At 58.1% G+C, this 22,053-nt stretch overlaps 2 protein-coding genes across 2 annotated transcripts; both read left to right on the forward strand.

Annotated features, from left to right (window-relative positions):
- Nucleotides 1–488: 488 nt before the first annotated feature.
- LOC120752677 (homeobox protein Hox-A7-like) lies at nt 489–3,447 on the forward strand. Its single transcript, XM_040064121.2, has 3 exons — nt 489–681; nt 1,957–2,141; nt 3,214–3,447. Exons 1-3 carry the CDS (start codon nt 489–491, stop codon nt 3,430–3,432), a joined length of 597 nt encoding a protein of 198 aa, XP_039920055.2. The 3' UTR covers nt 3,433–3,447.
- Nucleotides 3,448–17,977: 14,530 nt separating this feature from the next.
- Nucleotides 17,978–19,084, forward strand: LOC120753369 (homeobox protein not2-like). The gene is made up of 2 exons (XM_040065492.1): nt 17,978–18,124; nt 18,926–19,084. The coding sequence occupies exons 1-2, from the start codon at nt 17,993–17,995 to the stop codon at nt 19,082–19,084; spliced, it is 291 nt and encodes a 96-aa protein (XP_039921426.1). The 5' UTR covers nt 17,978–17,992.
- Nucleotides 19,085–22,053: the final 2,969 nt, after the last annotated feature.

Here is a 22,053-nt window from a genome sequence, read left to right on the forward strand (position 1 = left end):
GGACAGCCGGCCAGGGGCAGGGGGACACGGGGTGATGGCAGGGGGACACGGGGGACAGCCGGCCAGGGACAGGGGACACGGGGGGGACAGCCGGCCAAGGGCAGGGGGACACGGGGTGATGGCAGGGGGACACGAGGGGACAGCCGGCCAGGGGCAGGGGGACACGGGACAACATCTCAAATGGGGATGGGGGCATGGGGGGATCTTCCCATCGAGGGTACGGCGACACGGGGGGACAGCCGGCCAGGGGCAGGGGGACACGGGGGGAGGACATTGCCGTCAAGAGCTGGGGGACAGTGCGGTGTGACACCCCTACTGAGGGCTGGGGGACAGGGAGGGGACACGGACAGGACACCCTCCGGAGAGCAGGGGCACGGCCAGGGCGGGCAGAGGGACAAGGAGGGGACACGGAGCGAGGGCAGGGCGGTCCCGCCCCGGTGCCCCCGGGCTCTATAAAGGCACGGGCGGAGCCGCCCCGCGGCCCCGCGATGCCGCCCCCGGCCCCGGAGCCCCCCGGCCGCTCCTTCACCATCGCGGCGCTGCTGGGCCGCTCCTCGCCCCCCCCGCCGGCCCCGGCCCCGCTCTGGGGCTGCGCCCCGGGCCCGGCCCCGCTGCCGCCGCCGCTCTGCGCCCCCGGCTGCGGGATCCCCCCGGCCTGGGCCGCCCGGCTCGGGGCTACAGGTACCGACCGCATCCCCGAACCCGCACCGCGACCCTCCGCTGCTCCGGGACACACAGCTGTGGGGACCCGCACCCTGCTCCCCTGGGGGACACACAGCTGTGCGGACCCGCACCCTGCTCCCCTGGGGGACACACAGCTGTGCGGACCCGCACCCTGCTCCCCCGGGGGACACACAGCTGTGGGGACCCGCACCCTGCTCCCCCAGGGGACACACAGCTGTGGGGACCTGCACCCTGCTCCCCCAGGGACCCGCACCCTGCTCCCCCAGGGGACACCCTGCAATGGGGACCTCATTCCTGCTCCCCCAGGGGACACACAGCTGTGGGGACCTGCACCCTGCTCCCCCAGGGACCCGCACCCTGCTCCCCCGGGGGACACACAGCTGTGGGGACCCGCACCCTGCTCCCCCAGGGGACACCCTGCAATGGGGACCTCATTCCTGCTCCCCCAGGGGATCCCACACCTTGCTCCCGCAGGGACCCACACCTTGCTTCCCCAGGGGACACCTCGCTGTGGGGACTGCTTCTGTTCCCCCAGGGGATCCCCACACCCTGCTCCCCCAGGGGATCCCCACACCCTGCTCCCCCAGGGGATCCCACACCCTGCTGCCCCAGGGGACACCCTGCAATGGGGACCATCCTCCCCAGGGGGACACTGGCCCATCTCTCCCAGGGAGACACCCCCAAATGGGGACACCCCTCCCCCTTTTGCCACCTCTCCAAATTGGGGATCCCATTCCTGGGGGGTCTCTTCCAGAGGGATCCACAGCCCCCTCTCCAGTGGGAATGTCCCCAAATGGGGGACCTCCCTCCTCTTCCAGGGCAGACCCTTGACTGCCTCTCCCCCTCTCAAGGGGGTTTCCTCCAGGGAGGCTCCTGCCCGCTTCTCCCACGGGAATGTCTCCGAGTGAGGGCCTGAACCCCCCTCTCCTATGGGGACATCAGCAAATGGGGATCTCCTTTCACCTCCCCAAGGGGGAATCCCTCCAAAGGGATCTTTTCCAGGAGAATCCATGCCCATCTCTCTTGGGACACCCCAAAAGGGATATCTCCAAATGTGGGACAGCTCCTTCCACCTCTATATAGGTTTTTGTTTTTCCATGAGGGAATTGTGTCCACCTCTCCAAGGAAATCCTCAGGGAATGCCCTCTTAAAAAAAAACAACCCTTCAAAGGGAACACCTCCAAACAGGGAAATTCCTTCTGCCTCCCTAGGACAGAAACTCCCAAGGGGGGTGCTCCTCTCCACCCTGACCCCTCTCTGTGTCACCTCCAGGCTTCCTGATCTCCAAGTGCTGCTTCCCTCTCCTCAAAGCCAAGCCCGGCAAAGCCAAGCGCGTCCGGACCATCTTCAGCAGCGAGCAGCTGGCGCGGCTGGAGCAGGAGTTCTCGCGGCAGCAGTACCTGGTGGGGCAGGAGCGCTGCCTGCTCGCCTCCTCCCTGCGCCTCACCGAGGAGCAGGTGAGCTCCAGGGAGCTTCCCCAGGGAGCTGGCGCCTGTCCCTCAGCCGGGCACGGCGGCCCCGCGGTGCCGACGGCAGAGTTTCCGTAAAAAAGGGTGGTGGGTCACGGCTGGGGAAACTGAGGCACGGGGTGGATGTCTGAGAGCCGGGCGTCGGGGGCTTTCCCCGACATTGAGGTGGTTTCAGGGTCCTTGCTCCCCTGCACAGCTCCGAGCCGAAGGAAGAGACAGAGTTCTCAGGTTTAGATTTTTCAATGTTGCATACTTCGTTTATTGTTTCTTATCTTACAATTTTCTCGGAGTCCGACAAGATGTTCGCAGCTGCATGGATTCCTCACGTCTCCCCTTGAGCTGGGCTGTCCTTATCTTTTATACTAATTACTACGTATTTCTTGTTTACTATTTCTTACCAATGTCCATCACTATTACTAAAAAGGTCATCTTTACTCTGACCCAATCCTCACTAACTACTTTGTGCCAACGTCACTGCAGCAATGGAGTGAGGGAAGGAGAAGGAGAAGAAGAAGGAGACAACGCCCCAAATCCTCCATCTTGTCCCCATTCACTTCAATGCTAGGAACCTAAAACTACCATTTTTCACACTCTTGTGGCCTGTGAACCTTCTCTCAGTGTAGGAAGTTTTTCCCATGGACTGAAATCAAAGCCAGTGTCCCTCTGAGCTCTGGGCTGGGGTCCCAGACCCCCCTGCCCAGGTCCCTGACCCTCCAGGGCAGCCAGAGGAATTCCCTGGACTCCAACAGCCAGGGACTTGTGTCCCCCCTCAGGCTCCTCCACCTGCAGGTGCGGCTGCTGGAGCGGTTTTCCGTCTTGTCAGGGCTGGGCTGGACACTGAGCCCTGGGGCCGTGGAGCAGGCAGGTTGGAAAGCCAAGCTTTGCCCTCTCCTAAGCGGGAGCGTGCCAGGGATTTGGTGGAATCAGCGCCCTTGGAAGCGCTCCAAACCACGCGGGGGTGGCGCCCGGGGGCAGGGTTCGTGGTGAGCGGGGTGGTGCCGGGGTAGCGGTGGGCTCCGTGACCTTTCCAAAGCCGACCCCGTGCTTCTGCGGTTCCAAGGTGAAGGTCTGGTTCCAGAACCGGAGGATCAAGTGGAGGAAGCAAAGCCTGGAGCAGCAACAAGCCAAACTGGCCAAAATGGGTTTGGGCACCCCGCAGAGGAGCCCGGACTCGCAGAGCCACCACGAGGAGGACGAGGACTTCCCAGCAGAGCCAGGGGACGGCCGGGAGGACGCGTCCTCGTCCCCTGGCTCGGGGACAGCGCCGCACAGACTGTGACCGAGAGCAGCGGGGCCGTCTGGGTGTATTATAGGATGTACCATAGCTGGCAATATCTAATATATACGGGATGTACAGGGCGCCCCTGGGCTTTGGGGGTGAAATAAATTATTTATGCGACTCTTGGGCTCATCTTTGCAGGAATAACCCCGGTTCCTTGCAGGGTTTTGTTCCTGGGGGAGTGGGAGCCGCCACCTGCAGCCTCAGCTCATCCCAGAGGTGTTGGGAGCTTGGAAATCTCCCAGCTCAGGACCTTCAGAGACCCCAGAACCCTGCAGAGGATTTGTTCACCTCAACACCCTGCTCTGCCCTCAGCTCATAAACCTCACCCAGTGCTGGCTTCCTCTCCGAGATTTCAGAGCCAGGACACGGGAGGGAAAACGCACCTGGAGGCAGAGCTGGGGCAGCTGTGTCCTGAGCTCCTGGGGTGACAACTCAGCTGGGCCTGGAGTAGCCAGGGCTTCATTTCCTTTGCTTTCAAATGCAGCAGGTTTGAGGTGGACACCGAGCAGGGGACGATCCAAAGGTGGGATCCACGGGAAGCTGGGGAGGGCTCCCCGAGGGGTGCAAAGCAAGGGAGCACCTGGGATGTCCCAGATAAGAGCAGCACTGGGGACAGTGGGTGTTCACCTGGGCAGTGCCAGCTCCTGGGAGCTGCGCTGTTCCTGTCTGGCTTTGGAGCTGGGGGAAGGAGAGCCTCAGCTGGAGGATTTATTTGGGCAGGTGAAACCTGGGGCAAGGACAGGGAAAACAGCCCGGGAAAGGGGGGACAGCTCAGGGGGGGGTGCAAAGAGAAGGGGGATGATGGCAGGAGAGGGAGATGATGTCAGGACAGAGGACAATAACAGGAGAAGGGGATGCTGCAGGAGAAGGGGACAACACGAGAAGGGACAGCGCAGCGAGAAGGGGAGGGGGTGACACGGGGAAAAGGACAGGGCAAGGAGAAGGGGACAACACGAGAAGGGACAGCGCAGCGAGAAGGGGAGGGGGTGACACGGGGAAAAGGACAGTGCAAGGAGAAGGGGATGCTGCAGGAGAAGGGACAGCGCAGCGAGAAGGGGAGGGGGTGACACGGGGAAAAGGACAGTGCAAGGAGAAGGGGACAACACGAGAAGGGACAGCGCAGCGAGAAGGGGAGGGGGTGACACGGGGAAAAGGACAGTGCAAGGAGAAGGGGATGCTGATGCCCTTTGTCCCGGCTGGTGCCGGGATTAGCCGGCACACCTCAAAGAGCCCAAACTGCGCTAATGTCTTCACATGTCTGCCGGCAGCCCGGCCTGGGCGCGGGTTTAACGCGCTAATCTCGCACGCCGGTGGCTCATTACAATCAGCCCCGAGACAAGAGGGCTCACGGGGCTGCTTCAATCCCGCCCGGCCGGGGGCTGAGCTGATTGCGGCAGTTTCCTTGTTCTCAGGACACCTTTAATCCCCTGGGAGCTCGGCCCCGGGCAGGACCGGGCTCCTCCCGGGAGCCGTGGGGGACCCGACCCCGCTCCGGGGATGTTCCCGCAGGGTCTGCCCGGCCCGGCCCCCCCTCGGCGGGGAACGTCCGAGCCGGGAATGATTTAATTAAAACTGCTGGGCTCGATCGGGTTTGTAAAATTCACTTGTGTAGGAGACGGATTAGATCACATTCCTCCGGCCCCGAGGGATTTGTCCGGGAGGTTTTTGTCCCGGGGGGCGCGGGGGTGGCTCCGTTCCCTGGGGACAGCTGAGTCACACGGAATGTCATCCCCGTCCTCCTCCCGGGCAGCGATTGACCCGTTCGCAGCTCCTTTAGGGTGGGGAAGGGACTTTGTGGGACAAAGCGGGGATGAGAAGAGCCAACGCCCCCAGGTCGGTCCCCGATTATGGGACGGCGTTGCCGAAAAGCTGGATCCATCCCGGTCCTTTTCTGTCCTGCTAAACCCCTGCCAGGCTGGGCAGGAGTGCAGCTTCCTTCCTCTGCAATCCCGCTGTCGGCAGCGCAGCCCAGCACGTGGGTTGGGATCGAATCTGGGCGCTGTGGAAAAGAGGAGAGAGAAGTGTTTGGGCTGGATGGATCCACTTGGGGCTGAGCCTCGGTCCTCTCGTCCCCCGGGAAATCTGTGTATCAAAGAGCAAGAATAAAGAACGATCAAGAGCTGTCCTCACCCAAATCGCCCCCACATCCCAGACCCTGCCAGTCCCTTCCCGACCCACGGCTCCCAGGAAGACGCTGGTTTTTCACCCGGCCGCAAAACCCGGCGTGGCTTTCAGCGCCAGATAATTAAAAGGAAGTGAGAATTAAGCAGCTTTATTAAGGGGATAAAGGTTCTCTGCCGAGGATGCGGCGCTGAGCCCTTCCCGGCACATCTCCGCTGGGCTCCAGAGAGAAGAGGGAACCGCGGGGGTGGCGGGGGGCTGGGCACGGAGGGGACCCCCGCATGCGGATCAGGGGGTGGCTGCGTGACCGGGATCGGTGCAGGGCGCTGCTGAGGAGGCGCCGATGTTGGGCTGGCTAAACGGGATCGGGATGGGGAGATGGGATAACCGGGTGGGGAGGAGCGCCCAGGCCCGCGGGGTGCCCCTCCCCGCCGGGATGAATCCTGCTGCTCACATGGGAGCGGTTTGCTGTTCGCAGGACCCCCGCACCCCGGTCCTGTGCCCCGGCTCGTCCCATCCCCGGGTTGGAGGCGGGGATCCATGGGATCAGCGCGTCCCCAGCCGGGGCCGGGGTGCCGGGAGGGAGCGGGAGCCGCGGGAGGAGGTTCAAGGCAAAGCCCGAGCCGGGCCGGGGGCGGCCGTGCGCGTTCCGGGCTCCATCCCCTGGTGTAATCTCGTTAAATGGTCAGGGAGCATTTCCCCTGCTTCTCCCTCCCCGCTAATTCCCGATTGAAACATCAAATGAGTTTCCCGAGGCTGCCGGGCGGCTCTGCCGGCTTTCAGTGGGAATTGGGAAAAGGCACCACGAGCAATGGGAGGAAATCCCAGTACATCCCGTGTTTTCCAGACTGTCTGGGACGGATTTACCCCAAGCTGCCCTGCACAGGGAGCAAAGGCATGGCGTTTTTACACTAAACTCTCCTGCAGACAGGAAAATAAGGATGAGACGGAGTGACCTGCCTGGAAATGCAGCGGGGGAAGCGGTAAAGCCTCTGTGCGCTGAGCATTGCCGCGACCAAAATCTTCGGGTTGAAAAATCCTGGGCTCGAACGAGTTTCTGGTGAAAGGAGCTGTCATGAAAAAGAGGGGCGGGAAATAATAATAATAAAATTTCACAATCTCCCTCTCTGCAGACTGTGGCAACATAAAATAAGATAAGATAAAATAAAATAAAATAAAATAAAATAAAATAAAATAAAATAAAATAATAACCCCCCTGTCCCTGTGGCACCCAGGGACATCCATGTGGCCCCAGCATGGACGAGCCAGGACTTCCCTGGGGATTTCCCAGACCGCCTCTGCCTGGTGTGACTTTACTGTAAAAGCTGATTAAATCATTAAACAAGCGATCTCTGCCGCCGTGGGGTGGATATGGGGGACCTTGGCACCCTTCGCACGGAGTGATTTTAACGTAAAACCCGATGAAATGCTTAAATAAGTGAGGCCTGATGCTGCGGGATGAGCACGGGGATAAAGCGCTTCCCAACTCTGCTAGAACCTCGCCCTGGGCTTTATTCGGGCTGTGAAGCTGCCGTGCCTCAGTTTCCCCTCCCCGCAGGAGCTGGGTGAGCGCTGACCCCGCTCCCAGCCCGCACCCCCGCGGGGATCCGAGCCGGATCCGAGCCCGGGCTCTGCCCCGTCCTTCCCCCACTCCATCTCTATTGATTTAATAAGATGGAGGGGAATTAACGGGGCCGGAGCATTGGGATAATGAAAGATGAACAAAGGGGCAGCGCCAGCAAAGATGCTGCCAGCTTTTAATGATGAGGCCGGGCAGATCCCCCGCCAGTTGTCCCTTTGGAGTGGCGATTAAGAACATACTGTTATTGTTAAGGCCGGGAGATAAATCCCCGCACCGTTTCTGATGTGATCAGCCGGGGCTTCTCCCTACAATTTGTGATCCTATTGTGGACGGTGTTTGCCCTGGGCAAGGAGAGTCTGGGAACCACTTATGAACCATCCTTTGGTCATTAGTCTCCTCATTAGGAGAGAACAATGCGGGGGAAAAAAAAAAAGAAAAGATAATTGAAGGGAGCAGCGGGCTGATGGTGCACTCAGGCCCGGCCCAGCGCTGCCCCAAGGCTTCGTTTGTTTATAATTCCCAATTAATTTTAAACGCGCAGGTTTGGGATGCTCTCGACACCTGGAATCGCAAACCCCCGTGTGCGTGACGGGAGGAGCACGGAGCATCCTGAGCACGGATTGGTTTTCGGGGGGTTCTCCCAGGCTTTGCTGGATGTAGCCCCGCGGAATCATGGAATTCTAAGCCTGGAAGAGACTTCCGAAGGTGACCGAGCCCGGCCACATCGCGGACACGAGTGACACTCGCGGCACGTCCCGCGCCCTGTTCCACATCTGCCTGAGATCTGGGGCCAGATGTGGCACGGAGCAGTGCCACAGGCAGGAGCGAGCCCGCTGGACCAGGGACATCTCCCCAAGGGAAAGCCGGGCAGATTCCAGGCCGGGCTCCGGGGGCTGCCCTGGGCTCCTGCCTGGACATGCCCGGGTGCGTGGGGGATGAACCGGCCCCCGGGAGGAGGAGGGGGAAAAGCCCTAATTCCTCAGGATGCTCGATATTATCAAGTGCTAATGAGGCCTGGATGGGGCCGAGGTGCTTTGCAGGCCATTATCCCAAATTAACCTGACAATGAAGCCGGGGAGCGGTGTCTGAAGGGCGGCTCGGGTGTGTATTGGCCGTCTGGGCGGGGGACGGGGGGCTGCTGTCCTCTGCCTCCCCCCCGGAGCACAACGCCAGCGCCTCGGGGTTTGCAGGGGGAATTTGCCGTGGCACGAACACAGAATCATGGAACGGTTTGGGCTGGAAGGGACCCTGAATGCCACTCCGTTCCCACACCCCCTTCCACCAGCCCCTTCCACCACCCCCTTCCACCACCCGGTTCCACCACCCCATTCCACCATCCCCTTCCACCATCTCCTTCCACTACCCCCTTCCACAATCTCCTTCCACCACCCCATTCCACCAGCCCCTTCCACCATCTCCTTCCACCACCCCCTTCCACCATCCCTTTCCACCACCCCCTTCCATCACCCTGTTCCACCATCATCCAGTTCCACCATCCCCTTCTGAGACACCATCCCCTTCCACCACCCCCTTCCACCACCCCGTTCCACCACCCACTCCACCACCCCCTTCCACCATCCCCTTCCACCACCCCCTTCCACCATCCCCTTCCACCATCCCCTTCCACCATCCCCTTCCACCACCCCGTTCCACCCGCTGCCGATTATCTGAGGGTGCCCCAAACCCCGTCCGAGCCGCCCTTGGACGCGTTGAGTCGGCTCCTGGGGAGGTTGGACAGGCAGGAGACACAATGAGGTGACAAGGATGGAGAGAAGGGCACGGACCCCTCTCCAGGCCAGCGCTTGGGATGACACTTTTCTACGAAAGTGGCGTGTCCCCAGCCTGTCCCGCCCGCCCCACGCCGTACCGACACCGCGCTCCGGCAGGGCGCCGCGGGGTGGCCTCGCCCTCGTCACCGCGCTCCCCTCGCTCCTGTCCTCGCCCAGTCTGGGGCTGTTGTGAGGTGCTGGGGATCCAGAAGGAGACTCGGATCCTCCTGCGTCAGGAGGGACAGGATTTACGTCAGGATTTCCCGGGAGCAGGGCGTTCTGCAGCTCCCGGGGCCTGGCTGAGGCAGGGCGGCTCCTTGGCACCTGCTTCCAGGGGCTCCCGGTGCACAGGGCACCCACAGCTCGTGCCAGCCAGAGGAATTTATCTTTTCTTGGAGAAAATTACAGTGGAGGAATAGGAACACATCCATTATTGTCCTCCTCGGGGAAAACCTGTGCTCCTCTTCCCGCTGCCAAGAGGGATCCCCACTCCCTTCTCCTGGAGGATCCAGTTTGGAAAGGGGCAAAGCACCAGCTCGAGGAGCCGTGGGGGTCGAGAACATTCCGAATTGCCCATTACAGGCTCCTGGACTATTATTTACTGTCACTTCGGATTTGCACAAATCTGACATAAAGCCAAAACCTGGTGCTCAGAATCCCGTTTTTAAGGCCGTTTTCACTAAAAGACACGAGCTCAGGATTTCAGTTATCCCAAGGAGCAGGAGCACCGGGAGCCTGGGATCCATCCCCTCCCTCACTGCCGGGATCAGGATCCAGGCGACGTTTCCCCACCGGCAGCAGGACTCACGCCTCGATTACACCCAATCCCCGTCACGTCTTTGCGTGTGCTTGCCGTGGCTTCGGGGAAATTTCCGCCACCCCTTTCTCCCCGCTGGGACGGGTTTGCGGCAGGGAGAGGGATGGAAATGGAGCCGGGCTCTCCTCAGCCAGAGGCGAGGTGTGAAATTTCTCATGGGCAAACAAGTGAGAGCTGCGGGGTGCCCAGAAGAAGGGGGACAGAAAAGATGAAGCGGGGAAGGGGGGGGGGGAATGAGGAGGAGGAGAGAAAGCAGCGGCCAGGGAGGAACAAAAATCCCTAAAGCTCCAACCTGGATTGAAGAGTGGGGCGTTTTCTATGGGGGGATTGTAAAATGCGCTCTCTCTTTCCCCTTGGCAGGGGGGAAAAGGGCCCCCCCTCTATCTGATAGTCATTAGCATCAATTAGCCCCGTTTGAAGTAGGCAACATCTTTGTCTCTTTGCAAAAAAAGAAATAAAAAAACCTTTCAGGGAGCCCATAATAACATCTGGAGCAGGAGAGGCTGAACTCGAGTTCCCCACTTTCATCTCTTGTCGAGGGACTTGGAATGTTAATGCAGCCTCATTCTTTAATGGAGTTATCAGGAAATGCTTTTCACCTCCTTCCCTTTGCTCAGGGGGGATGTTTACAAAGGGCTGGGGGCTTTTGGGGGGGGCTTTTTGGGTTGTTGTTTTGTTGTTGGGATTTTTTTTTTTTACCCCTTCCCTAAGAAACTCCCCCTGAGATCTCCCCCCCACCCCTTTCCCCTTTTATTTTCCACACTCTCAAAAAACAAAACAGGAATAAAATATAACAAACAGGAGATAGAGGGTAAAATAAATAAAATGACCGCCGGCAGAAAACCGAGGAGGATCCGATCCCATCCTCTCACGTCCCCTCTCTGGAGGGTCTGGGGGCAGTGGTTGGAGCTGGTGTGGGCAGGGGAGGTGGGGGGTCCCGGCCGGAGCCCCCCGCCCCGCCTGGCTGCTGGGTGCTACATTTCCCAAGTCGTTACCGGCGGGTGAAAATTTCCAGCTTTGCCGCCGCAATGCATTAGCTGAGCACACAGCGCTAATGGGAAACAGGACGCGTCATTAGGCACGGCTGCAGAAGGGAAAATCAGCGGGGTTTGGCTGCTGGTGCGTCCGTCTGTCCATCCCAGCGGCTCCCTGTGCATCCCAATGACCCCCTGTCCATCCATCTGTCCATCCCTGCAGCTCCTTGTGCATCCCAGCGGCTCCCTGTCCATCCCTGCAGCTCCCTGTCCATCCCAATGATCCCCTGTCCATCCATCTGTCCATCCCTGCAGCTCCCTGTGCATCCCTGCAGCTCCCTGTCCATCTGTCTGTCCATCCCAATGGCTCCCTCTCTATCCCTGCAGCTCCCTGTCCATCTGTCTGTCCATCCCAGTGGCTCCCTGTCCATCCCTGCAGCTCCTTGTGCATCCCAGCGGCTCCCTGTCCATCCCAATGACTCCCTGTCCATCCCAATGACTCCCTGTCCATCCATCTGTCCATCCCTGCAGCTCCCTGTCCATCCCAGTGGCTCTCTGTCCATCCCTGCAGCTCCTTGTGCATCCCTGCAGTTCCCTGTCCATCTGTCTGTCCATCCCTGCAGCTCCTTGTCCATCCCAATGACCCCCTGTCCATCCATCTGTCCATCCCAGCAGCTCCCTGTCCATCCCTGCAGCTCCCTGTCCATCTGTCTGTCCATCCCAGCAGCTCCCTGTCCATCCCAATGACCCCCTGTCCATCCATCTGTCCATCCCTGCAGCTCCCTGTCCATCCATCTGTCCATCCCAGCAGCTCCCTGTCCATCCCTGCAGCTCTCTGTCCATCCATCTGTCCATCCCAATGACTCCCTGTCCATCCCAGCAGCTCCCTGTCTATCCCAGCAGCTCCCTGTCCATGCATCTGTCCATCCCTGCAGCTCCCTGTCCATCTGTCTGTCCATCCCTGCAGCTCCCTGTCCATCCCTGCAGCTGCCTGTCCATCCATCTGTCCGTCCCAATGACTCCCTGTCCATCTGTCTGTCCACCCATCCTGCCGGGGGGATCCATCAGCACCCCTGCCCTGCCTGCAGCTCTCCCATCCCAACAGCGTCGGCACAGATCCTTTAATAACTGCAGCCGCTCCCACATCGCTTTCCCTGGGAATCACAGCGCCAGTCAGGACTTGTTCCAACGAGCACAAACCACGGATTGATTTAATGACCTTTTATTAACCCTAAACCTCGTCTGATGACACCCGTGTTCAACGCCACACACCCTCTGTGCCAGCAAAGCCAGCAGCTGTGAATCTCCAGGGATGCTTTTATGTCCCAAGGTGACTTTTTTTGGGGAGAGGCTTCAGCTTTGAACGTGTGATTCCAATTAAGGCCGTGGCTCCACGGCAGCGGGATCAGAGCTGCCTGTTTGGATAAGGAGCAATAAAGCAGCAGCTGTATTTATTCACTTATTTGGAAGCTGCTGGGGAAGACAGGATGCTAAAAGGCAGGAAAAAAAAAGAAAAACGTGTCTTAAAGGCAAACTTCAGGGACTCTTTTGTCTCCTGCGGGCATCCTCCTCCCTGAGCATCACCAGGGTGCTTCCTCGTGAGCAGGATAATCCTGCCGGTGCATTCCCATCAGCTTTGAAATGCCCCAAAACACGGAGATTTCTATAATTATTTCTATGGATGGTGCAGGGAAAAGAAACTTTAAATGGCACGAATCCCTGTTAAAGGCAGGATTTACTGGATACGGCCCCCGAGCCTGCGCATGCAGGGATGGTTAATGCCGGGTTATTAAACCTCAGGGGATTTTTGCTCCGTGTTTATTAACCTGGAGCCTCCGGCATTTCTCTGTGTTTGCACACACCGGAGTGAATTCCCAGTGAGAATTTGGTGGGATTTGAGCAGGAATCCCGCCCGGGAGAGGTGTCTGTGCCATCCACGGCCCCCCATCAGCACACGTGGCCGTGCTGAGCTCCCAGGGTGTCACACAGGGCCGGCGCCAGCTCCAATGCCAGAGCACGGTCACCGGGGATCCTGTGCAAGCTCCGGAGGTGCTTGTCCCGTACCCCAAATATTCCGACACGCTCCGGCACACCTGGACAGGTACAGAGGCGTTCCCCTCGGCACAGGGGCACAGTGTGCTGGCACAGCCCCTCCTGGGGTCCGCAGCCGTGCCCGGAGAGGGAGGGAGCTCCTGGGATCCTCCTGGGGATGGCAGGGGCACTTTGGGAACGGCACCGAGGGATTGGTGGGGGTGTCCGTGGGGAAGGAGTTTAGGAGTTGTTTGGGATGCCTGAGGAAGGAACGGGTGTTGGTGTAGGGAAGGAAGCGTGATCCATGGGGCAGCCTTGGGGGAGCAGGGAGTGTCAGGGCGGTGCTCCGGGGGCAAAGGGCACGGGGCATTGCAGGGGAGATGCAGGGCAGGTGACTCTGGAGGGGACAGCAGGGAAAGGGGGGATCCAGGGGGGCAGGGTGCAGGGAACAGTGCTTGTGGGGGGCTGACATGGAATGTGGGGTGACTGTGGGGCTGTCTGAGGGGACCGGGAGATCCGTGGGGCTGTCAGTGTGCAATGGGATCAGTGGGGCTGGAACGGGGGATCAGTGGGGCTGTCAGTGTGGAACAGGGATCAGTGGGGCTGTCACTGTGCAGTGGGCATCAGTGGGGCTGGAATAGGGGATCAGTGGGGCTGTCAGTGTGCAATGGGGATCAGTGGGGCTGGAATGGGGATCAGTGGGGCTGTCAGTGTGCAGTGGGATCAGTGGGGCTGGAATGGGGATCAGTGGGGCTGTCAGTGTGCAGTGGGATCAGTGGGGCTGTCAGTGTGCAATGGGGATCAGTGGGGCTGTCAGTGTGCAAAGGGGAATCAGTGGGGTTGGCAGTGTGCAGTGGGGATCAGTGGGGCTGGAATGGGGATCAGTGGGGCTGTCAGTGTGGAACAGGGATCAGTGGGGCTGGAATGGGGGATCAGTGGGGCTGTCAGTGTGCAATGAGGATCAGTGGGGCTGGAATGAGGATCAGTGGGGCTGTCAGTGTGCAATGGGGGATCAGTGGGGCTGGAATGAGGATCAGTGGGGCTGTCAGTGTGCAATGAGGATCAGTGGGGCTGTCAGTGTGCAATGGGGGATCAGTGGGGCTGGAATGGGGGATCAGTGGGGCTGTCAGTGTGCAATGGGGATCAGTGGGGCTGGAATGAGGATCAGTGGGGCTGTCAGTGTGCAATGGGGGATCAGTGGGGCTGGAATGGGGGATCAGTGGGGCTGTGAGTGTGCAATGGGATCAGTGGGGCTGGAATGGGGGATCAGTGGGGCTGTCAGTGTGCAATGGGATCACTGGGGCTGGAATGGGGGATCACTGGGGCTGTCAGTGTGCAATGGGGGATCAGTGGGGCTCAGGTGGAAGGAGGGGTGATCACGGAGCCTCTTGAGTTTGGAGGGTTTCCACGGGAGTGTCGGTGGGGCAGGAGAGGTGTCTGTGTGGAAACTGGGGATGTTGACAGGGAAGCAGGGATGTTGATGGGGAAGCAGGGGTGTCGGTGGGGGACCAGGGGTGTCAGTGGGGTATTGGTAGGGGACCAGGGGCATTGGTGGGGCGTCTGTAGGGAACCAGGGGTGTCTGTAGGGGACCAGGGGTGTCTGTGGGGTGTCTATAGAGAAGTAGGGGTGTCTATAGAGAAGTAGGGGTGTCTGTAGGGAACCAGGGGTGTTGGTACAGTACCAGGGGTGTCAGTGGGGTGTCTCTAGAGAAGCAGGGGTTTCTGTAGGGAACCAGGGGTGTCTGTAGGGGACCAGGGGTGTCAGTGGGGTGTCTCTAGAGAAGCAGGGGTGTCTGTAGGGAAGCAGGGGTGTCTGTAGGGGACCAGGGGTGTCTGTAGGGAATCAGGGGTGTCTGTAGGGACCAGGGGTGTCGGTGGGGTGTCTGTAGAGAAGCAGGGGTGTCTGTAGGGGACCAGGGGTGTCTGTAGGGAAGCAGGGGTGTCGGTGGGGGTGCTGCCGGCAGCCAGCGGGGTGTGTGCAGCCCCCTCCGCCCCCCCGCCGCCGCTTTGCATAGAAGCTGTCCCCGGCCCCCCGCCCTCCATATAAGCGGCCGGGGCGGCTGCGGCCGTACCGGCCCGGCCATGCTGCAGAGCCCGGCTCTCCCCCGGCCCGGGCCGCCGCCCCCCAAGACCCCGTTCCACATCGAAGCGCTGCTCGCCCGGGAGCCGCCTCGCCGCGGCCCCGACGCCTCCGCCAGCCCCGGGCCGGCGGCTCCGCGCTGGTCCCCGGCGGGATCCGCACCCCCGGCTCCGGCTGCGCCCCCGGGGCCGGGCCCGGGGCTGGGGCCGCTGCCCGGCGCCTGGGGCTGGCCCTGGCCCTGGCCCGGGGCAGGTGAGCGGGGTCCGGCGGCGCGGGGAGCGGGGGCGCCGCGCACGGGGGCGGGATGCGGGACGCGGGACGCGGGATGCGGGACGCGGGAAGCGGGATGCGGGATGCGGGATGTGGGACGCGGGATGCGGGATGCGGGATGTGGGACGCGGGATGCGGGATGCGGGACGCGGGCTGCGGGCTGCGGGCTGCGGAATGCGGGCTGCGGAATGCGGGCTGCGGGCTGCGGGATGCGGGACGCGGGACGCGGGATGCGGGATGCGGGACGCGGGATGCGGGATGCGGAACGCGGGACGCGGGATGCGGGATGCGGGCTGCGGGCTGCGGGACGCAGGATGTGGGATGCGGGCTGCGGGACCGGCCCGCGGGGAATTCCGGCCTCGGGGTCACCCCAAACTCTCGGCGCTGCCCGCGTGGTTTCGTTCCTGCAGCCCCGAGCTCTGAGGCGTCGGGCCGCGGCTGTGGGACAGGGACGAGGGAGATCCAAAACTTTCCTTTGAGTTTGTGTTGTTTTTTTTTTTTTTTTCTCCTGTGCTTACGCTCTGTTAAGTGATCGATATAGTGAGACTAGAAATTAACGTTTTATGTGGGTTTTGCTTTTTCGTTTTAATATTGTGAGGCGGTTTATAACACACCTGATGTCTCCAAACGCTTTGATAAAGTGCCAGTGGTTGATTCCTAAAGATGCTACGGGATTTAAATCAGAGCCTGGCGCAGGATTTCCGAACTCGCTGTTTGCATTTGAGATGGAGCCAAAAACTTGGAATAGATTTAACAGTGAAGTGACAGAGCTAAGGAGAGTATTCCAGGGCTAGTGGAAGGTGTCAGAGTTTGGGACTGGATCATCTTTAAGGAGCTTTCCAACCCAAAGCAGTCTGATTCTATGAGATTTTACGGGTGACTTTACACACACTGGCATTTATTTCTCCTTTCATATATCAGGAAACCACTTCACTGCCAGAGTTTTAATCAAAAACTTGCTGCAATTTCCCAAAGCCTCGCTCCCAAATTTGATTTCTTCACCTCTGCTGCAGTGTGGGTCCCTCTTCTCCCAATTTTGCCCTCGTCCCTCTCTAATTTTGCTTTCTCTGCTATTTTTCACTCGCAGAAGTGAAACTGCCAAGTGTTTTCTGGCACCTGGCCTTCAAAACTTCATCTTTTTAGTGCAGAAGCATCTAAGGAAAAATGTTTTTGTTGATCTGGGTAAAACTTACACCGTGGTGATGGATGATACTGCCTGATGTGTCAGGCTCTGTTTTCACTGGAACTTTATAAGGACAACGACCAAGTGATTTTAAGAAAATATCTCTATTCAGAGTATTTTTCTTGAAATTATGTATTCCGTTTTAGCATTCAGAGCTAATGCTGTGACCTTGCTCTTGTCCAGGCCAAACCTGCAGCCAGGCCCATATTCCATGTGTATGAGGAACTCCAGATTTGATCCCGATGCTACAATATTCAGACACCACAAGTATTTTCTGATCTTTTATTAAGTACTTAGCACAACTATTTTATATATATTATTTCTTTCACGAGACAGCATCCTCAGAATTGTGTTAATCTCTATGTTATATCAAACATCCAGGTATGAAAACACAGTTAAATAATTTGCACAGCGACTTCCACCCAGCATTTCACTTTGAATATTGCACTTGCTATTATGCCGGTGTTAAAATAGAAACAAAAAGTGACGGGTGAAAAGATTTTAATGATGAAAATAGTTTTAAGTGCAATTACAGCTGTTAAGCTGTCAGGTCTCAGTCCCACAAATCCTTAAACACACGCAAAACTTACACCCAATTAATGAAAATAAGTAGGTCAAGGTGCAGGTTTGTGCCTGGAGAACGTGACAAGATCAGTCGTTAAAGAAGAGATAAGTAGCGGGTGTGAATGGGGATCATTATGTGCAGTATTTCCATAAAAGCTAGAGAAATATTGGCTTGCCACAATATTTTGGAACAGCGGAGATGGGGACCACCAATGGCCAGTGCATTCGGTGCTTTCCCCATGGAAAATCCCACCGGTTGTAACGAGTGGGTTATTTTAAAGTGAATCTGGTGCTCGCAGAAGCCGAGGCGCCATCAGTGCCGGCCTTCCCTGGCTCCTAAACCCTTCACACTGAGCTCTGGAGTTCTCCAGTGCAACCACCTGGGCACGGAATCACAGAATGGTTGGGCTGGGAAGGGATTTTCAAGGACCTGCAGCGAGCAGGGACATCAGCTGGATCAGGGAGGATGAGGGATTGAGGCAGACCTGCTCTCAGTCAGGTGCCAGGGGCAGCGCTGGTGTTGGATTGTATGTTAATTTATGCTAATTACGGCTATCCTCAGGCCGCAGCTGGAGAGGAGACAGCTCAGATACACTTGTTAGTCCTGCTAAATCCTCAGCACCCCCCGGGAACTCTGCGGGGAACAGAGGTGCAGGATGTGGATCCTGGACACGGAGCCCGTGTGCCAAGGGAAGGGGAAAACCAGGGGCCAGTCTGGGGTGAACTCCCCCAAACTTTGAACGTTTCTGATTCGGGGGTTCTAGGGACAGAGGTGGGATTTTTGCGTCCCGCAGCTCCTGATGCAATTTGTTATCCTGTTACAAAGGTCCTGTGCAGGTAAAGGTCAAATCCTGCCCACCTCACTGAGTGCTGATTGCTTTGGGTCTGGCTGCATGTCCAGGCGGACCCTGAGCTGAAAACCATAGGACGGGCTCTCTAAAGTCCTTCTGCTCCAGCTTTTCATGGGAAAAGGAGCCTAGATGAGATTAGCTGGGTAGGGACAGGGCAGGGACATCTCTGCTGGCTTTGGTGCTACTTTCTCCCAGCTCCTTTAGTGCAGACCCCTTCAATCTTTGCTGCTTTCTGCAGGTCTGGAGCTGTCTCACTGTGTCGGGACCAACTCGTTGGGTCCCAGCGGGCCTTGGAGGTCGGGGGGGCCCTGCAAGATGAAGAGAGTCCGCACGGTCTTCAAACCAGAGCAGCTGGAGCGGCTGGAGCAGGAGTTCCTCAAGCAGCAGTACATGGTGGGCACCGAGAGGGTGGACCTGGCTGCAACCCTGCATCTCACGGAGACACAGGTAAGGAAGGGATGCGGGAGCTGAGCTGCCGGAGCCGATCCTGGGGCTGATGCTCCCACTGGGGGAAGCGTGGTGGGAGGAGGACACGGCGCAAAGTGACCCGTGGGATGCCCAGCTGCCAGGTGACATTGAGGAGATGTGCCTGAAGCGTGGGTGGTTTCTGGGTTGGATTTCTGAACCCGTGAAGTGGAACAAAAAGCATTCAGGAGCACAGCCCTGCTGTGCTTTAGAGTTCGAGCCGTGTTGGTTGCTGTGTCTGCATTGTTACGATCCTCTGGAGACTGTTTCAAGTGTCCTTTTATGACACTGGATATAATTATTTCCCTGCTCTGTCACCTGAGTTCCTGCTCCTGCCACAGCAAACTGCTTGTTTAGTGCAGAAAAAAAGAGCCAGGTGATCCTCCGCAGTGGGATCTAAATAATTCAGCTGGGAAACAGGGAGAGCAAAACAAGGCCAGTTCTGAGGGGGACAAGGGATAATTATCGGGGCTCTTGTCATGCCCTGTGGCAACTGCAGCCCTGGGGATGGGTTCAAGGGCTCCTTAGGGAGCTGCTTCCTTCACTTCCCCGGCCAGACCCTTCTCAGTGCAGCTGCATCCCGCTCTCCCCTGATCCTTTCCCACCACCGCTCTGCCCTCCAGAGTTTCGCCTCCCCCTGTTCTCATTCACTGCTCCCTGAGGGAATAACGCACGTCCCCACTTTAAGGAACTCTGTTTTTCAGGGATATCCACCTCGGAAGCATGTGTCCTTGGAAAAGGGCTCCCAGGGCCCTTGGATTAAGCTGTTGTGTTCCCATCCAGGTCAAAGTCTGGTTCCAGAACCGCAGGATCAAGTGGAGGAAGCAGAGCATGGAGCAGAAGGCGGCAAAGCTGTCGCAGTTCGGGGTGATCCAGCCGGCCAGCGCTGACTCCACGGACAGCAAGGACCACCAGGAGGACACCGTGGACGTGGAGCTTTGAACGGCCGAGGAGACTGGGCTGGTTTTTGATGCCTGGGGACGTATCTGAGAGCTGGAGCTACAGCACTAAACTGCAGCTGGCTGAAAGGAACCCCCTGGATTTCGTTGGCTGCTGTTTGGTAGCCAAGTGCTGTAATTCCTGGGGCCTCATCACTTGATGGCAGGTGATCTTCTGTTTGCTCATGAAGCACCAGGACACACAAACAGTTTCCAGCAGAGAGGCTGGGGTGACAATCAGGGTGTCTCTGGTGCTGGGGTGAGAATCGGAGAGTGATTCTGATGCTGGGGTGACAATCAGAGAGTGATTCTGGTGTTGGGGTGACAATCTGCTGGTTTCTCTGGTGTGGGGTGACAATCAGAGGGTTACTCTGATGTTGGGGTGACAATCTACTGGTTTCTCTGGTGTGGGGTGACAATCAGAGGGTTACTCTGATGCTGGGGTGCCAATCTGCTGGTTTCTCTGGTGCTGGGGTGACAGTCAGAGAGTGGTTCTGATGTTGGGGTGACAATCTGCTGGTTGCTCTGCTGCTGGGGTGACCATCAGAGAGTGATTCTGGTGTTGGGGTGACAATCTGCTGGTTTCTCTGCTGCTGGGGTGACAATCAGAGGGTGACTGATGCTGGGGTGACAATCAGTCTGATGCTGAGCAGGCAATGGGATGCTGTCTCTGATGGCTCTGAGCACCAGGGCATTTAAAACCAGGGTGTCACTTCTGTTACGTGTGGCTGCGTGCTCCAAGGAGGAGAATCTCCCTGATGGCTTTTTCTTCTTGCCTCCCATGTTTGACGTTCAGATCAACCACAACCAGAATACCCCCACGGGGGAAGCCCTTTGCTCCTGTCCTGCCCTGGAGCAGAAGTGCCTCCTCCTGTCAGTGCCTTAGCGAATCTGTGCCTTTTTCACGGTTTCTGGGTCCAGCCCCCGGCGGTCTCTGGGTCTCTGGGTCTCTGGGTCTCTGTCCCCTGGCGCTGCTGTCCTTGCCGCTGCAGGGAAGCTGTGCTGCCCGAGGCGCAGGGCTGGAGGCTGCCGCAAAAACCAGCTCCCAACACCTCTGCAGCCTCAGACGGCCCCCTGCCCCGCGGCCAGATGTGCCAGATGTGCCACTGCGGCACAGACGGCAGCTGCTCCCTTCTCTCCTCGTTATCCCTGCACGTGCCCTGGGACGCGGCACCTGCAGCGCTCGGAGCACAGCTGTAGCAGCCCGATGCAGTTAACAGCTGGATTTTGGGGGGTAGGGAGGGCTTTGGGGGGCCAGGACTAAGGACTCAGGCTGTCACCTTGCCTTCCTACGGCACCCCAGGGCAGCAGCCACCACGGCCCATCAGCTCAGGATAATTTATTCAGTCTCTTTCTGACCTAGAACACTGTATATCACTTTACTGTTATATTGTTATTTATAGAAATAAGTCGGGTTGTTTTTGTTTTTTTTTTTTTTTTTTTTGCCTTAATACGTGTCACTTATTTATTTGCTTTGTCTGTTGATAAAAATCGAGTTAGTTTTAAAAAGAGAGATGGAATGAGTAAAAAAAAAAAACAAAACGGAAAAATTTCCAAGTGCTCACTTTAATTTTCAATCAAAATTTGTAACAAGAAAAAAAAAAAATAGTATTTTCATTCTTCTCCTGAGAGTTTAAGGTTTTTTTTTTTTTTTTTCCTTAATAAACTATTCTGGACAAAATATATACTAAAGTTTTTTTTTAAATTGATTGATGACCCCGTATCAAAGTAGATGAAGGGAATTACTGTCTCTGGGCTGGTTCTTGCAGAGATAAAACTACATTTTCGGTAAGAGCTGTCATGCCTGGTGAGTGTGGGGTGCTCAGGCTCCTGGAGAACAAGAACCTGTGTCTGCAGGTGGATGTGGCCAAAACTTCTCTGCACCTCCTGCTCTGCCAGCCTGAGGGGCTGGAACGTGTCCAAGGAAGGGAAGGGACCTGGGAAAGGGCTGGAGAATTCCTGAGGGAGCTGGGAAAGGGCTGGAGAATTCCTGAGGGAGCGGGGAAAGGCTGGAGATTTCCTGAGGGAGCTGGGAAGGGGCTGGAGAATTCCTGAGGGAGCTGGGAAAGGGCTGGAGAATTCCTGAGGGAGTTGGGAATGGCTGGAGAATTCCTGAGGGAGCTGGGAAAGGCTGGAGAGTTCCTGAGGGAGCTGGGAAAGGCTGGAGAGTTCCTGAGGGAGCTGGGAAAGGGCTGGAGAATTCCTGAGGGAGCTGGGAAAGGGCTGGAGAATTCCTGAGGGAGCTGGGAAGGGGCTGGAGAATTCCTGAGGGAGCTGGGAAGGGGCTGGAGAATTCCTGAGGGAGCTGGGAAGGGGCTGAGCCTGGAGAAAAGGAGGCTCAGTGGGACCTTGTGGCTCTGCACCAGTCCCTGACAGGAGGGGACAGCCGGGGGGAATTTGGGATCTGCTCCCAGGGAACAGGGACAGGAGGAGAGGGAACCACAGAATCATTGAGGCTGGAAAATCCCTCCCAGCCCATCCAGTCCCAGCTGTGCTCAATCCTCCCTCATCCCCAGCCCAGAGCCCTGAGTGCCACCTCCAGGAATTCCTCGGGCACCTCCAGGGATGGGCACTCCCAGCCTCCCTGGGCAGCCCCTGCCAATGCCCATCCACCTCTCTCCATGAAGAAATCCCTGAGGAAATGGCCTCAGGTTGTGACAGGGGAGGTTTATATTGGACGTCGGGGAAAATTCATGCACAGGAGGGGCTGTGCAGCCCTGGCACAGGGCAGTGGTGGAAACCCCATCCCTGGAGGGATTTAAAACCCGTGTGGATGTGGCACCAGGGGACGTGGCTCAGCTGTGGCCTTGGCAGTGCCAGGGGTCATTGGACTCCTTAGTCTTAAGAGGGCTTTTCCCACATAAATATTCCACGAATCGCTGAGGATGTAACGGCAACAGGAGTCACGGCAGCATTGTCCCACCTGTGCCTCATCCTCGCTGTCCGTGCCGTGGGCACCGTGCGATGGGGCAC

This window comes from Hirundo rustica, chromosome 5 (assembly GCF_015227805.2).
Source record: "Hirundo rustica isolate bHirRus1 chromosome 5, bHirRus1.pri.v3, whole genome shotgun sequence".
NCBI classification, from domain to species: domain Eukaryota; kingdom Metazoa; phylum Chordata; class Aves; order Passeriformes; family Hirundinidae; genus Hirundo; species Hirundo rustica.